At 34.1% G+C, this 16,185-nt stretch overlaps 4 protein-coding genes across 4 annotated transcripts; all 4 read left to right on the top strand.

Annotated features, from left to right (window-relative positions):
• The first annotated feature begins 744 nt into the window (after positions 1 to 744).
• LOC107404436 (pseudouridine kinase) lies at positions 745 to 5,085 on the top strand. The gene is made up of 9 exons (XM_025068651.3): positions 745 to 942; positions 1,026 to 1,151; positions 1,589 to 1,691; positions 2,296 to 2,343; positions 3,093 to 3,190; positions 3,335 to 3,449; positions 3,583 to 3,665; positions 3,935 to 4,499; positions 4,800 to 5,085. Exons 1-9 carry the CDS (start codon positions 859 to 861, stop codon positions 4,856 to 4,858), a joined length of 1,281 nt encoding a protein of 426 aa, XP_024924419.2. The 5' UTR covers positions 745 to 858; the 3' UTR covers positions 4,859 to 5,085.
• A 398-nt stretch (positions 5,086 to 5,483) lies between these two features.
• Positions 5,484 to 8,873, top strand: LOC107404574 (putative pentatricopeptide repeat-containing protein At3g18840). The gene has a single exon (XM_016011533.4). It carries the CDS (start codon positions 5,798 to 5,800, stop codon positions 7,802 to 7,804), a length of 2,007 nt encoding a protein of 668 aa, XP_015867019.3. The 5' UTR covers positions 5,484 to 5,797; the 3' UTR covers positions 7,805 to 8,873.
• Positions 8,874 to 9,037: 164 nt separating this feature from the next.
• LOC107404576 (HVA22-like protein k) lies at positions 9,038 to 12,974 on the top strand. The gene is made up of 8 exons (XM_016011536.4): positions 9,038 to 9,194; positions 9,459 to 9,517; positions 9,994 to 10,091; positions 10,469 to 10,520; positions 11,480 to 11,543; positions 11,840 to 11,935; positions 12,221 to 12,293; positions 12,628 to 12,974. The coding sequence occupies exons 1-8, from the start codon at positions 9,177 to 9,179 to the stop codon at positions 12,723 to 12,725; spliced, it is 558 nt and encodes a 185-aa protein (XP_015867022.2). The 5' UTR covers positions 9,038 to 9,176; the 3' UTR covers positions 12,726 to 12,974.
• Positions 12,975 to 13,608: 634 nt separating this feature from the next.
• LOC107404445 (arabinosyltransferase RRA3) lies at positions 13,609 to 16,178 on the top strand. Its single transcript, XM_016011393.4, has 2 exons — positions 13,609 to 14,233; positions 14,775 to 16,178. Exons 1-2 carry the CDS (start codon positions 14,042 to 14,044, stop codon positions 15,888 to 15,890), a joined length of 1,308 nt encoding a protein of 435 aa, XP_015866879.3. The 5' UTR covers positions 13,609 to 14,041; the 3' UTR covers positions 15,891 to 16,178.
• Positions 16,179 to 16,185: the final 7 nt, after the last annotated feature.

A 16,185-nucleotide genomic window follows, 5' to 3' on the forward strand; every position in this document is an offset into this window, starting at 1 on the left:
ATTAAAGAAAAAAAAGAAGTCTCTGCAAGTTAATGGCATGTCTCCTTCTCAACGTTCTCATTCCATAACATATGGACATTCTCATTCTGCAACAATTATATATATATATATATATATATATAGATATATATTGATAAATAATTTAGTAAATTAGTTACTACCTATAACATTAAAAATAAAAATTTATCTATTTTCTTATCCACAATTATTATGGAGTTTTAAATCTTGAAAATAAATAAATGATTCAGCAAATCATCTACTTAAATCACCTACTGTTGCTGAAAATTATTTCGAACATTCAAAATAAAAATATAGTTTAAAATATGATATAATTCAGAAAAATAGTAAAAGACTGCTTCAACAACTTAATTTTACCTTCTTTTTTTTTTTTTTGGACAAAATATTTGAAGTTAATATCATTTTACCTCCAAATTATGATGTTTTTCACTTTGTACAAACGATATTATTTTTATGCCATTTTAATCTACTTAAGTATATTTTTGTCATAAATTAATGAAAAATTATTAAAACTATATAATTTAGTTCGGAGATAATTTAACTATGTTTGATTTCATTTTTATGTGATATATTATATATATGACTAATTTAATTAAATTCATTAGAAAAAAAATTATATAATTTGATTAAAATGGCACAAAAACAATAATCAAAGTGAGAGAATTTATAATTCATCGTGGAAAATGAAAAACATCAAAAGGTAAAATGATATTAACCCATAAATTTATAATTTGGTGTTTATCTTGTATGCATTAGAAGTCACCGAAACATCATTGGGGGATTTCACTTTCCACGGTTTTCTGGTGCTAGAAAAACTTTCAAGCTCTTTCTGTCACTGCAATGGAGTCCAGTGCTCGGAGGCGATTGGACTCCATTTCTCGTCACTTCTTAAAAACCGATGAAACCACTTATCTTCTTCAACCGGTGAGCTTATTTCTCATAACTTTTTTTTTTTTTTTTTTTTTTGAAGAAAACCACTTGTATTTGATGTTGTGTGTTGTTGGAAGGTTGTACTGAATAGTGGGCAATTGAAACATGGGGAGGCAGAGCCTGTGGTCATAGGGGGTATGGTATTGGATATTCATGCCACTCCTTCAATACCTGCAAATCCTAGAACCACTACTCCTGGAAAGGTATATGTATGCTTTTCCATCTTCTTTTATTTTCTTACCCCATTATGTTCGTCTTCAATTATTCACATTTTGATTAGTATTTTTTTTGTGAGTGCCATATATTTTTATCAGTATTTTCAACATTTGTTCTTGCTATATATTGTGGATTAATGTAGTATAGGATAGATCCCGGTAGACGTAGTGGAATCTACTTTTGCTGAACAATTTCATGCTAATGGAAATTTCTCCTGGATAACAGATATTTTGATACTTTTGCCAATGCCAGTAACCCACAAGAACTCAATTCTATAAATAGGAGCCTAAAATTTCTGTTGAATTGATGAAAACTTTCAATGATAATACTAAAGAATTCTCCATTAAACAAATTTGATGGGGGAAATTACTTCCTTTAGTATAGATTTTCTTCCTGTGTTTACATTAGGGAATCCTCTATTCAGGTGAATTATGTATTAGGCGGCGTAGCAAGGAATGTTGCAGAATGCATGTCAAAGCTTGGAACAAAGCCTTTCATAATTAGTGCCTTGGGACTTGATATGCCAGGTGATTTTGTGACCCATTCACAATTGGAATTATTGTAGTTCCTATAGTTTTCAACTTTTGCAAGAGGTAAGCTGCCTCTTATTATATGGGCACTGGCACGATTGCAGAATTATCCCTATGTTGGTGTTGTCATGAATAGCAGTTTGTTTTGTTATAAGAGTTCAATGCATGTTTTAAAAATATTAATGAATAGGCCTTTTTGTTGATTTTTTAAGGAACCGTTCTATATGTTGTTTTCATCATCGCCTGGTCGGATATATCGATTTATATTTGTTCTTGAAATATGAAACGCTTTTGTTCATTTATTCAAACTAGATAGACACATATCTATGCTTTTGTCCAACATGACTAAAGTACAATCCTGTTCTAAAGATTTGTAATCTTATATCCTCACATAAATCAAAAAAACCTTTAATTTATTGTTGATGAGATTAACGACTTCTTTTTCTGTGATTCTAATATTCATATCAGAAGTATTGTTTGGACATGAATACATTTGACATAGACCAAATGTAATTTTGTTCAAGTGAAACTTACAATTAATTCTCTCTTTAAATGTAATTTTGTTCAAGTGAAACTTACAATTAATTCTCTCTTTAACTAGGAAATTTATTGTTGGAGCACTGGAAATCTGCTGGGCTATCTACTGAAGGTCAGTTATTTGTGTTTGCAATTTTTCCTCTCATCTCTAGAGACTTTTGATTTGGCCATAATCAGTTCTTAGCATTTTGTGCCGCTCTTTTTATTTGCCTTCTTTTTCTGGTCAAAATATATGTTGTGTCGCATAATGTATATGTCAATTTATTATTTGTTAGTTCCCAGTTTGACTCGACCATGACACTAAAAGTCTAATTTTGCTGGAAGTTGGCATGAGTACCTCACTAAACATATTTCCTTACTGTCTGTGAACTCTAGCATGCAGATGAAATGTATTTACCTGAGATCAATGTTTGACACCTTGAATCTACTGTGTTATACATACAGGCTTAACAATGTATTTGGGTTTGCTATGGTTCTAGGAGTAACAGTAGCGAAGAGGTGTGAAATCAATTAGTAATCTTTACTTTGTTCATAGGTGGTAGGTGCTAACCTGGCGCCTGACGGCGACTGAGTTGGTTAGACTTTTGTAGATTGAGAAAATCATTTTGTTTCATCCTGGTTGGATGGAAACTTTTGCAGAGTATAATGGAAACATGAACTTTTTTCCACTGACTTTTAAGGGTATTGCAAGTTTTTAACTTTCCCTTTTTGTGTCTTTGGCAATCAAATAAATGCATAGATGAAAATTTTATTGAACTTAAAATTTCATTTCAATCTTTTTCTTCTTTATTGTAAGGATGGAAAGAATATCTCCGATATACATACTTGTCTAAGTCATATGTACTGTTGGTTTTTGTGTAGGAATCCGGAAGCAGAAAGACATTGAGACTGCTGTTGTAAGCAACATACTTGATGCGAGTGGAGAGTTGGCAGCTGCTGTCGCAAGTGTGGAAGCTATTGTGGGTTGTTTTACCTTTTCCTCTTTTCTTTCTGTGTTTTTTTGTTTGGGCATTATATTTTCCGTACGAGAGTTGACTTGCCAACTTAAACAAATTTTAAGAGAGACGAGAATGTTGATTGCTTATTTCATGACACTGAAACAGGAGAAATTTCTTACACCTGATTGGATCCAGCAATTCGAGTGCAATATATCTTCTGCTCCCCTGTTTATGGTTGATGCAAACCTGAATCTTCCAGCTCTAGTAGCTTCTTGCCAAAGTATTAAATCTCTCTCTCTCTCTCTCTGTGACATAGTACATCTTACATCCTTAGCAGCTAATTGTTTTTACTTCTTTGCTATTTGAGTGTCCTTTTTTTATTTCTAATGAGATATTATTTTGACTTTTCTCAGTGGCTGCCGCATTTAAGATTCCAGTATGGTTTGAGCCTGTCTCGGTTGAAAAATCAAAAAGAATTGTATCAGTTGCCAAGTATGTGAGTGTTATGATTTTCACATTCTCATGCTAATAATTACAGAAATATGTCTGTAAAATGAATTGCAGATCATTGTTCAATTGTTATTTTCCATTTCTGCAACGTTTCTTCATAGTTGTTGTTGTTGTTGGTTTTTTACTTTGGTTTTAAGTTGTGGCAAAAGCAGTTTAGCTTTGGCATGCTCAGCCCAGGCCTCATGTGCTTGCCTCTGGGCAAAATACTGGAGTTAAACAAACTCTCTATAACAATGATTATGGTGGTTTTGACAGGTTTGTTTTGCTTCACCTAATGAAGATGAACTTATCACTATGGCAAATGCTTTATCTGGTGGAAATGTGTACTCATCTGTTGAAAGGGAAAACAGGAGAAATAAGTTGTCAATAGAATCTCTCTTCAAAATGCTAAAACCTTCAATCTGGGTTCTTCTAGAGAGTGGAATCAAAATTGTTGTTGTGACCCTTGGCTCAGATGGAGTGTTTTTATGCTCTAAAGGTGGGCCAAGCTTCATGAGAACTGGTTGTGAGGGAACCAAACAGAACGCTTCCAATGGACAATTATATAAACTTGTAACGATAGGTTGTCCTTCAAGATGGTTTTCTAGCGTTGTCAAGTCTGAGAGAAGCTCTCATCTTTTTGCTGTGCATTTTCCTGCAATCCCTGCATCAGTTGTGAGGCTTACAGGGGCTGGTGATTGTTTGGTTGGTGGGATGCTTGCTTCAATTTGTGCCAGTTTGGATATCATGCAAAGTGTGGCAGTTGGTATTGCAGCTTCCAAAGCCGCTGTCGAGGTAGAGACTAATGTGCCTCGTTCATTTAGCTTGGCATCAATTGCAGGTATAATTTTGAAATAGTATTTTTTTTTTTTTTCTCCATTTAACGGGATTGAATTACTATGACTATCCATCAAGTAAAACACTCTGCATAAAGAGGAAGTGAATATTGCTCTTTCCATTACCTCTTTAAATTATAGTGATTTCATGTTCTTTTATCCATATCATTGGAGGCACCATTCCGTCTTTTACTTTAGATTAACAAATGGCTCCACCAAATTTATTCAGAAATTGCTATGAAGTTTGAACTTCCTTTTTCCGATAATGCCAGAAAGTTACAACTGATTCACTTTGTTTTATGCAGATGATGCAAGATTGGTTTACTCTTCTGCCAAAGTTGTGTGCGATGAATCAATGCTATAAACCTTTGGAAATATTCCTGCTTGAGCTAGCCAAAAGTTCCATCTCATTTTTTTCTCTTCTGCCTATCTGCCCGTTGTCTTGGAAATTTTCAGAGACAAAACACAGATTTATATATGCTTGTGAGCTTGTTGATAGTCAACTAAAACTATAATCTCTGGAGTGGAAATTTCATTATTTTGGTGGCCTAACACCCAAAATCTATGCAATTCAATGACAAATTACATGCACTGTTAAAATGGGACCTCATAATTAATACTAGTATGTCAAATTATCACTAAAAATCCAAAAAACAAATGTAGGCAAATAAGCATATAGGCTTATGGTCAAAAGTAGCCTTGCATCTTCCATTTAATAAAAATATGAATAAAATTTGCAATGAGGTTGCAATAAATAAGTTTTTCTTTTAATAATATATAAAAATGTTTTTTTTTTTTCCCCATCCTCTCAGTCATATATATAAATGGCCTACTCAATTTCAATTAATATTAATATATAAGAGTATATAACAAAATTTTCAACATATAAATGATGCTACCTTTTATTTTATTGTATCAAAGATAATCTCATTAAAAGGGTTATAATAGAGAGTATAAAAATATTGCTGAGAGAAGCATATATTTCAATGTTTTACTCCCGGTTTGATATTGTACTAAAAAATTGTTTTCTGTCTCCGTCTCATTTTTTATTTTTTTTAATATTTGAATTATTCTTTTTTTCTGTTAAAACCAAATAAATAATATTTTTACACAGTGCGTGGAATAAAAGAGGGAGGTTTAGTTATGGTTATGGTAATTAGCGAAGGTTCAAAACAGAGCATAGTTGGGAGAAAATGAGGCAAACGACCACCGGATAGCTTATGCTCATAGTCTCTCTGGAAAGGCAAACGGTGTACCCTCTTGATCTGCTTTCCCTTGTATCAATCTGTACGAGCTCTTTGCTATGCGGTCTTTGAAACAAGGCTTAATCTATCACGTTCATACCATAAAAGCTGGTTTTACGCCTACCATTTTCTCTTCCAATCAACTCATCCATTTGTATTCTAACCATGGCCTCGTTCATGAAGCTTGGAATTTGTTCGATGAAATGCCCCAGCGAAACGTTTTCTCTTGGAATGCCATAATCTCTGCTTATATCAAAGCAAAAAACTTGAAACAAGCAAGGGTGTTGTTTGACTCTGCTTCTCAAAGGGACTTGGTTAGTTACAATTCGATGTTGTCGGGTTATGTAAACGAAGATGGGTTTGAGACAAAAGCAATGGAACTATTTCGTGAAATGCAATCTTCTCCTCATAATGTTAGAATTGATGAGTTTAGTCTTACCACCATGCTTAACTTGATTGCAAAGTTAGCGGTGGTGACTTATGGTAGACAATTGCATTCGTTTATGGTGAAAACCGGTAATTTTTCAAGCGGGTTTGCTGTGAGCTCTCTCATTGACATGTATTCTAAATGTGGGTGTTTTCAAGAAGCACGGCAGGTGTTTCATGGCTGCGATGAGGTTATTGACCCTGTTTCAAAGAATGCAATGGTGGCAGCTTGTTGTAGAGAAGGTGAATTGGAAATGGCTATTGATCTTTTTCAAAGAGAGTCAGAGCTGAATGACACTGTATCTTGGAACACATTGATTTCTGGGTTTGCCCAGAATGGTTATGAGGAGGAGTCCCTGAAGTTGTTTGGTCATATGTCAGAGAGTGTGTGTAGATGGAATGAGCACACTTTTTCTAGTGTTTTGAGTGCTTGCGCTGGTTTGAGGAGCTTGAAGGTTGGAAAGGAAATCCACGCTTTTGTTTTAAAGAATGGATTGACTTTGAATCCTTTCATAAGCAGTGGCATTGTTGATGTCTATTGCAAGTGTGGCAATATGAGGTATGCAGAATCAGTTCATGCGGGAATGGGGATTAGAAATTCCTTTTCAATCACCTCAATGATTCTGGGCCATTCATCTCAAGGTAATATGGTGAAAGCACGTCAACTTTTTGATTCATTGGTAGAAAAGAGTTCGGTTGTCTGGACAGCCTTGTTTTGTGGATATGTGAAGTCTCATCAATGTGAAGCTGTATTTGAACTTTTAAGTGAATTCAGGGAAAAGGAATCCATAGTTGCTGAGGCTTTGATTATCATCAGTGTGCTCAGTGCTTGTGCAATACAAGCAGCCTTGGATCCAGGTAAGCAGGTTCATGCCTACATACTGAGAAGTGGGATTGAAATGGACAAGAAGTTAACCAGTGCTTTGGTTGATATGTATTCAAAGTGTGGGAGTCTAATATATGCAGAGAAGATATTTCAAAGAAAATTTGACAGAGATTCAATCCTCTACAACGTAATGTTAGCTGGTTATGCTCGACACGGTAATGAGCAAAGAGCTATCCAGCATTATGAAGAAATGTTGGAGAGAGGTTTCAGACCAGATGCAGTGACCATTCTAGCACTTCTATCAGCTTGTAGTCATCGTGGTTTAATTGAATTGGGTGAACAATTCTTTCACTCCATGAAAAAAGATTATAACATACTACCTGAAATCGACCACTATGCATGTATGATCGATATGTATGGTAGGGCTAATGAACTTGGAAAGGCAATAACATTCATGAGAAAGATTCCAATAGAATTGGATGCCGTTACCTTGGGAGCGTTCTTGAATGCTTGTCGGATAAATGGAAATACAGAACTTGCAAGAATGGCAGAGGGATTGCTATTACAACTCGAAGGGTGTAATGGCGATCGGTACGTGCAGTTAGCTAATGTCTATGCTGCAGAGGGGAATTGGGATGAAATGGGGAGAATAAGGAAAAAAATGAGAGGGAAGGATATCAAGAAGACTGCTGGTTGCAGTTGGTTATATGTGGAAAATGGAGTTCATATATTTACTTCTGGTGATAGATCTCACTCAAAATCAGAGGCTATATATTTAACCCTAGCCAGCTTGACTGAAGAACTATATATGTAACCCTATTCATCACTAGTAACTCTTTTAATTGGGCAGAAGAAAACCAAGCTGTTGTAGTTCCTTAGCCACTTATATCAAAATATTAGAAGTTTCCAATCATTTTTACCTTATTCTTCATCTATCAGATAGCTTCCCTATGGAGAAGAGAATGGTTATGGAGTGAAGCTCAATGATCAAAACAATCCAAACTGAGGCTGCAAATTATTCAGATTGGGATTCTGCTTTTTCAGGACAAGATAAGCCATCCCACTTTATAAATGCTATGTTCCTTCAGGTATGCATTGCCTCCTCTTAGGTGGTGCAGTTTATAGGAGTAAGAAATACCCGAAAATGAAAGCCACATTGTTTGATCTTGGTTTTTTCAAAATTTTTATTTATATTTTGGGAAGAAAGTTGAAACCCAGGTCCCAAAGCAAACATTTTGGTGAAAACTAAAAACAAACAAGGCACAGGGATTATGAGATTTGCTAATCAAATCAAACTTGTAGAAGGATTCTGGTAGCTTCATTGAACAAATTGACCCACTCCCAACATAATTTACTCCATTCATTCACCCAAAAAAAAAAAAAAAAGTTACTCCATTCCAACAAATCAATTTTATATTTTCTTACACTCAATTGTTTGATTTTTGTTTATCGAGTCATTTCTTACCATTAATTAAACTGTTACAATTGATGATAAATCATTTTTTTTTCTTTCAACTAAATAAGTGAACAAAAAAAAAAATATTTGAATATGAAGAAATAAGTAATCTGAAGTGTTTTGTTAAACTACTTTAAAAATATTTAGATATGTTTAGTAGCATGAAATATATTGCATTGAAGTTTCCTTCAGCGAATTCTACAAGTTTCCTCAATAACGACCTCATCGAAATGTAATTATAATGAAAATTTTGACTAAAATTGAAGAAGAGGAAAAGAAAAATTAATTAAATAAATAAAAATTGACAATGTATTTATTAAAATTTAGGGTAAATTTCATATAGAAAATGTGAATCCAAGTTAGCCTTAAATTTATTATCAAATTTTATTAATAAAATTATTTATATCGACCAAAAAAAAAAAAAAGCTTATATATATATATATAAACATTTTGGAAAAATGAATGTTCGCGAAAACAACACCGGATACTCGGAAAAGAAAAATAATAATAATAATAATAATATATTTAGTTATTTATGTAAAAAACGGCGAATTTCAAATTTTCGGTTCGCTGGAAATATAAGTGAAATGTTGGTTCTGTACGTCCTTTCGATTGCTTATATTCCTTTTAGGGTTTCTTGGAAGTGAAGTAATAGCTTTCATTCTTTCATCACAAATCTCAGTTGGAAGTTTGAAGAGCCCTAAGATACTGTAGCATTTGTGCAACTTCGATGGCTTTCCCAAGCGAGGTCTGCCAATTAAATATTAATCTCTTATTATTTTTATTTTTATTATATCTCTCACTAACTTTCATCTTCTTCTTCCCCTGTTTTATCTCTGTTTCTCTAATTGCGTTTTCGCTCTAATTCGACCGCTTCCAATGGATGGGAATTTGTAGTTGCATAGATTCGTTGTTAATATTTATTTTATAGTCGTTTGGGTATGCGTTAATTTGAACAATCCTAAAACTGCTTTTAACTGGGTTACTAATTTTTTTTCGCTGATTAATGCAGCTGGGATTGCGAGTTTTGCTTTACCCTCTTGATTCTAACATTGTTGTCCGTACAGCCTGGTAAGCTTCTGAAAAATGAACATTTTTTTTTCTAATTTTATTTTATGTATAACTTTCTGTTCTGGGTTCAGTCAGTTGTGTGAATGATAATTTGTTTTACGCTTTTAGCCTAAGCCTTGTATATATGCATAGAAGAAGTAATGGTAATGAGTTCTAATGGGAGAAAATGTTGTATTAGTATTATCATCTGCACCAACAATGTTTTCTGAATACCCATCAAATGAACGCTTCATTTAGTTATGTATTATATCTATACCAACTACTCTAAAATAACGTAAATGAATAGCCCTATTGGAGTTGCTGTCAATAAATTTAGTTTCTCGTTTAAAAGTTTGTAAAACAGGCTCTCTACTTTGACAACGTTGTCTTTAAAGTGAAGACCATTATTAGGATTGGAGATGTTCTTTATACATATCCAAAAAATCAAGTTCACACTGAATCCCGAGTTTTGAATTGATGAAAGCATTTTGTTGCAGTTGTTGCGTGGGGATTGCTATACCCGTTTTCTCTACTTTTAAAGCTATTGAGCAGAAAGATCGAGACGAGCAACAGCGACTGCTTCTTTATTGGGCAGGTTAGTAGGAATCTTGCTGCTTATTAACATCCTTAAAAGTATCCTATGGAAATTCCTATTACAAATTACAATTACCGCTGCTTGTTTACACAATAATGTCGATGAGGTAGAGCATATCAAGGGATACTAAAAATGAGACAAAGCATATTCAATGATCTTAAAAATCTTAATCTAACGAGTTTGTATCAGATGGGTACTTGATGATATCCTGATGTACATACTCATGTGTGTGTTCTCTTCTGATTTGGACATTCAACTTCTAGTTGATTGGGTGCCTACAGATTGTCTAGTTGTAGTTGCTGTTTGTGGCCTATCCATAATTTTAATTGCATTGTGCAGTTCCCTTTTTATGTATACATTCATCTTGTTACTTGCAGCTTATGGAACTTTCAGTATAGCAGAAGCATTCACAGACAAATTTATCTTCTGGTAATTCTCAATGTCAACATGATTCTTTTTGTTCAGTGAATTTAACTTTGTTAGGTAAAATTAATTTTAGCATCTGGGACCTTATAAATTATTACCTAAAGTTCAACCTTTATATCACCTACCAAAAACCTCCAAGTATGATCACATGTTTATTACTTTTTCACTTGGAAGGTTTTTAAGAGTTTGTTGGCTTTAGAAAACATATTGTGCGGCATGATCATGTTGTTTTTGTATGCTTATGTCAAAGTCACAAGTGATAGAATATCAGAAACAATCCCATGGGCCACGGGATACAGAATAGAAAGTCAGTTTTCAAAGAAAAAGGTTAACGGAAATAGACCCATGGAAATCTCAACTGTTAGTGTAATTACTGATGTCTAAAGGGCTACAAACCAACCTATTGATTAAATTGGCTTTCTAAAATTAAAGAAATACCATAAGAGAGTCATTGAATAGTCTCTGGCAACTTTTTGAAAAATAAAATACGTTTACACATTAGACAATGTGATTGAAACCTGCAGCTCGTAGCCTGACCTGGAAGTCCTTTTTTTCCTATTTGTGAGGAATTAAAATTTTATTTTCTAATGCAAAAATTTTTTTATCTACGTGTATCCTTGTATATATAGCCTTTTTAAGTTCATTAGAAGTTTACTTTACCTTCCCTGTTTAGACGAGTTTTCTGCTTTTGATAGTACTCTGCTTTAAGATACGATGACCAGGAAAGCATTTTAATGTTTGAGGTCTTATATTTTACTCGTTTGTGGAGACAAGATTGATGGATTCTCAAGCTTCTAAGTCTAACCTTCTTCTTATGATGTTTGATATTTGCTTACATTTTTCCAGATTGGAAAATTTGATTTGACAATAAATTTTACTTTTCTTAATCGTCTGATTTCAACAATGAAAGCTTGTTTTCAGCTTTGTTAATTGAAATCTAAGAAAGTTCATTAAACTTTCAGGTTTCCACTCTACTACCATATGAAGTTTGCATTTCTTGTTTGGTTACAACTTCCATCTGCCAATGTAAGCTTCTGATTGCTTTTAAGTTTCTTTTCTTCCTGTTACCAGTTTGTTCATGCATTACTTTGGTATTGGTGATATAGTAGTCATTATTCCATATTTCTCAGATACAATTGATATTCTCACCCACCTCCTCTTCTTTTGGAAGCTTTGTATGTTTAATTGATGAAATTGGTAAAATATTATTATCTGCTACTCTAGTCTTATGTAAAAAAGAGATAAGAAAAATGTGCTTGAAAATTAAATAATGATGCAGGTTTGGAAACAGCTAATCCCACTAACTTCTTGCTGTTGGACAGGGTGCAAAGCATTTGTATATGAGATATCTGCGACCATTTTTACTGAGGCATCAAGCAAGACTTGATCAAATTGTGGACTTTGTATACAGTGAAATGGTAATAACCCATATTATCGATGCTTACAGCAGGAACCTTTTTTAGCGAGCCCAACTGACCTTTTAGAAGTTGGGGTAGTTGAAATTTTTGGTGGATGGACATCCTGCATCTATTGTGCCGCTCAACATACCATCGAGATCTCAAGACTATCCTTTATTTAACTATATTATATGTTTTATCTTCTTTCTTCTTCTTCTTCTTCTTTTTTTTTTTTTTTTTTCTATTGAAAGTAAACTTGTAGTTTCTTGAAAATTCTAGTTGTCTGACAAACTTCTGGAACAACAGAGCAAATTTATCTGTGCACACCAAGCAGAATTCCGGTTTGTGAAGTCAATTTTAGTGAAGATTCTAGCATCAGGTATGGATATTTAACTTGCTGTAGGTTTGAATAATGATCCAATACATGATTATTAGTTAAATGTTGCTTTCCAATGTGATTTTTGTGTGCAATGTATCCACTCTGTATCTCATTACTTTTACCTGTTCAGCTGGGCGTTAAGATACAAACATTTCTATATTCACGAATTTCGTTTCACAATTTAATTATCATATATTAATTAGAATTTTAGAATGTAATTTTTTTTTTAGGGGGCACGTACTTATATACACTATATATGTGATATAATACTTTTTCTATCATGAATACTTATCTATCCTTTTCTTTTCTCCTGGACCAACAAACAAAAACATAGTTAGAGATTTGGTACACCCAGTGCGCACGCATGCAAATGGTGCAATTGAAGGCCCAAGAAGACAAGTTCAGGACTCAGAGTCAGACAAGGAAGATTGAGATTTTCTTCTAGGATCCGGTTTACCAATCCCTCTTTTCCCAGGACTAGTGTTTGTCTTTGGAAGTTTGGTAGTCATTGCTTTTACTTTGCTCTTTTTTTAACCGTGGGGATGAGGAAAGGGATTGAATTTAATAGCTTCATATATTGTACATAAAGATGATTCTTTTTCTTTTTCTTTCTTTTATGTTTTCCAGCTTTGGATTTGACACACTAATTCTTGATAAAGATACGAGTATAGTTAATTGCCATGTTTCCCAGCCTTATTTCGTTGTTCTTTTTTTTTTTTTTTTTAAAAAAAAAAAAATCTTTGGTTTAATGAACATATGGAGCTTCAAATCAAATACACTGAATATCTTCACTTTTCTCACTAGGCTTATGGACCATCAACAGTCAACAATATAAGAAAAGGAACTCCAAATAGCTGATGAGCTTTTCTTGCCCTTATATCCTCCAAATTCCTCTCTTCTCCGCTGCCTAGAGCTCTGCACATTATATAGATTTTTTTATTTTTTTTTTCTGGGAAATATTCAAATTTTGGATCTAAAGCCTAGGATGAGCTTTGACCTTGCCAAGATAATATTAGGACTCTGTCAAAGTTAGTAAAGCAACCGAAAAAAAAAAAAAAAAGGAGAAGACCGTGATTAAAATAATCTTCCAAGTGGCTACAACATCTTTTCTCCCAGTTCTACCCTTTGATCTGTTTATATTGTAATGATCACCTAATGATCACTTGTAGACTAAAATAACGGGGAAGGAAAAATAAATAAATAATACCACATGGATTCAAAGATGATTTTGATTCTGTTTATATTTCAATTATAACTTGCATATTAAAAATATAAATAAATAAATAAATAAAAAAGACAATTTGAGATGAGATCCAACAACCCCGTCATGGTGTTTATTCACGTTCGAGCAAAACAAACTTAAAACTATTATCCAAAAATAAAAACCAAAATTTTAAATTAAATAATTTAAAAAATAAAATAAAATTGAAATGGAATGAAAATTCAAGGCGACTCTGTCTCTGGAGAAGAACTGTATTGTATTGCTGTACCCTGCTCCATTATATTCTATCTAAAATTCTAGACGAACCCCATTACCATTTTCAACTCTCAAACTCTTTTTCCTCTCTGTCGCCCTGAAATCTGACGCTCTCTGTTTCAATGGCTTTACTTTCAGATCCTTATCTATCCTCCTTCTACTTACAGCCATGACCCACTCTTTCTTTCTTCTTTTTGTTAAATAAAAATTCCATCTTTTTTTTTTTTTTTTTCCTTTTTTTCTCTGTCTGAGTTGCTGAAGAGAGCGAGCCATGGCGGGTCGTAGAGATGGGCCTTTGATGAGGAACAACGAACAGTCTTTTTGCAAATCCAAGATCACAATCGCCATAGCCATCGGAGTCTTTTTCGGCTGCGTCTTTGCCTTCTTATTCCCCAATGGGTTATTCTTCGTTTCTAACTCTGCTCCAATTCTCAGTCATCGCCTTGCCAATTCTATTACTCAGGTTCGACTCTTTTTCCTTCTTTTTTTTTTATTTTTTTTTTTTTAAAATATGTGTTTGGCATTGAGTAACTATTCATCGTTTGGTATGTAACGAGTTTACGAATTGCTTTTTTGGTCTTTTACATTATTATATAAAATTTATTTTTAAAAAAAAAAAAAAAAAAAGGAACTTTGATGCAAAATTTTAGCCCGTTGACCATGGCTCTGATGCATTGACTCTGAACCCGGTGGTTTATTGGGTTTAAACCAAGCCAAGTAGTTCATCCGTGTATGCTTTTTAATTTGGCAATTGATATCAGTTTGATATTGTTGATCTTCTTCTATTGTCAATGCTGTAGATATGGAAAGGATTTTTTATTTGTCTGGATATAAACGCATTTTGATACCCATTTAGTGGATCTTTTCTTTCTTGATTAATTGCTGTGCCTGCTGCTATTATGGTGTTTTAATGGCCTATAGCCAATGATATTGAGATTTTAAGGTGCTAAAATGAGGTTGGTTCGATAGAGATAGTATTCATTCTTATCATTTTTATACTCTAGGTTGGTTCAACCCAGTGTGAGTCATCCGAAAGGATTAACATGTTGAAATCAGAGTTCATAGCAGCTTCTGAGAAGAACACCGAGTTGAAAAAACAGATAAGGGAATTGACTGAAAAGCTTCAGTTGGCTGAGCAAGGGAAAGACCATGCACAGAAGCAGGTTCTCGTTTTGGGTGATCAGAAGAAAGCTGGACCTTTTGGTACTGTAAAGGGCTTGCGAACCAACCCTACTGTTGTTCCTGATGAATCTGTGAACCCAAGATTGGCAAAGATTTTGGAAAAGGTTGCTGTCCAGAGAGAGCTTATAGTTGCACTGGCAAACTCTAATGTAAAGGAGATGTTGGAAGTTTGGTTTACTAATATTAAGAGAGTGGGTATACCCAATTTTCTGGTTGTTGCTTTGGATGAAGATATTGCAAAGTTTTGTGAATCGAATAATGTAACAGTGTATAAGAGAGACCCAGATGAAGGTGTTGATTCAATTGCAAGAACCGGAGGAAACCATGCTGTCTCAGGGTTGAAATTCCGCATTTTAAGAGAGTTTTTGCAGCTGGGGTATAGTGTTCTTCTTTCAGATGTTGATATTGTCTATTTGCAAAACCCATTCAATCATCTTTATCGTGACTCAGATGTAGAGTCCATGACTGATGGTCATGATAACAGAACTGCTTATGGCTTTAATGATGTCTTTGATGAACCTGCAATGGGATGGGCTCGATATGCTCATACAATGAGGATGTGGGTTTATAACTCTGGTTTTTTCTATATCAGACCAACAATTCCGTCAATTGAACTTTTGGATCGTGTGGCTGGTCGGCTATCTAGGGAGTCAAACTCTTGGGACCAGGCAGTTTTCAATGAGGAACTGTTTTTCCCTTCACATCCTGGGTATGCTGGTCTACATGCTGCCCGGAGAACTATGGATTTCTATCTCTTCATGAATAGCAAGGTTCTCTTCAAAACTGTTAGAAATGATGCCACTCTGAGCAAGTTGAAGCCAGTAATTGTTCATGTAAATTACCATCCTGATAAGTTTGCACGAATGAAAGCAATTGTGGAATTTTATGTTAATGGGAAGCGAGATGCATTGAAACCTTTCCCTGATGGTTCAGAGTGATAAAACTTCTTTCTGATTTTGACAAGTGCACGTGGCATGCAGTGTAAATGTTCCAAAGCAAACATGTAGGTTAGAAAGACGTGTTCCTTTCCTTTTTGAATGCTGGAATATTCTAGAAGTATTGTTCTCTATCACATAAAATTTCATGCTATTTTTGTGTATTAATACTTTACAATCCTATAATCCTGTCAGAAAATGGTGATGGATTTCCTATTTGCACTCTTGCATGAAGCCACTTGATGTATTTTACTTGAACTATTTAATAATACACAGCAGAGATTTCGTCTTCTTCTTC

The sequence above is a fragment of the Ziziphus jujuba genome, chromosome 9 (genome assembly GCF_031755915.1).
Source record: "Ziziphus jujuba cultivar Dongzao chromosome 9, ASM3175591v1".
Classification (NCBI taxonomy): Eukaryota; Viridiplantae; Streptophyta; class Magnoliopsida; order Rosales; family Rhamnaceae; genus Ziziphus; species Ziziphus jujuba.

Excerpts from the sequence above, each read along its gene's own strand:
- LOC107404436 (XM_025068651.3), top strand. The coding sequence starts at position 859 with ATGGAGTCCAGTGCTCGGAGGCGATTGGACTCCATTTCTCGTCACTTC. Across the intron at positions 943-1,025 it reads CCACTTATCTTCTTCAACCG|GTTGTACTGAATAGTGGGCA; the intron begins GTGAGCTTATTT and ends TGTTGTTGGAAG. Across the intron at positions 3,450-3,582 it reads TCTAGTAGCTTCTTGCCAAA|TGGCTGCCGCATTTAAGATT; the intron begins GTATTAAATCTC and ends GACTTTTCTCAG.
- LOC107404574 (XM_016011533.4), top strand. The coding sequence starts at position 5,798 with ATGCGGTCTTTGAAACAAGGCTTAATCTATCACGTTCATACCATAAAA.
- LOC107404576 (XM_016011536.4), top strand. Across the intron at positions 10,521-11,479 it reads ACAGACAAATTTATCTTCTG|GTTTCCACTCTACTACCATA; the intron begins GTAATTCTCAAT and ends TTAAACTTTCAG. Across the intron at positions 11,544-11,839 it reads TACAACTTCCATCTGCCAAT|GGTGCAAAGCATTTGTATAT; the intron begins GTAAGCTTCTGA and ends GCTGTTGGACAG.
- LOC107404445 (XM_016011393.4), top strand. The coding sequence starts at position 14,042 with ATGGCGGGTCGTAGAGATGGGCCTTTGATGAGGAACAACGAACAGTCT. Across the intron at positions 14,234-14,774 it reads TTGCCAATTCTATTACTCAG|GTTGGTTCAACCCAGTGTGA; the intron begins GTTCGACTCTTT and ends TTTATACTCTAG.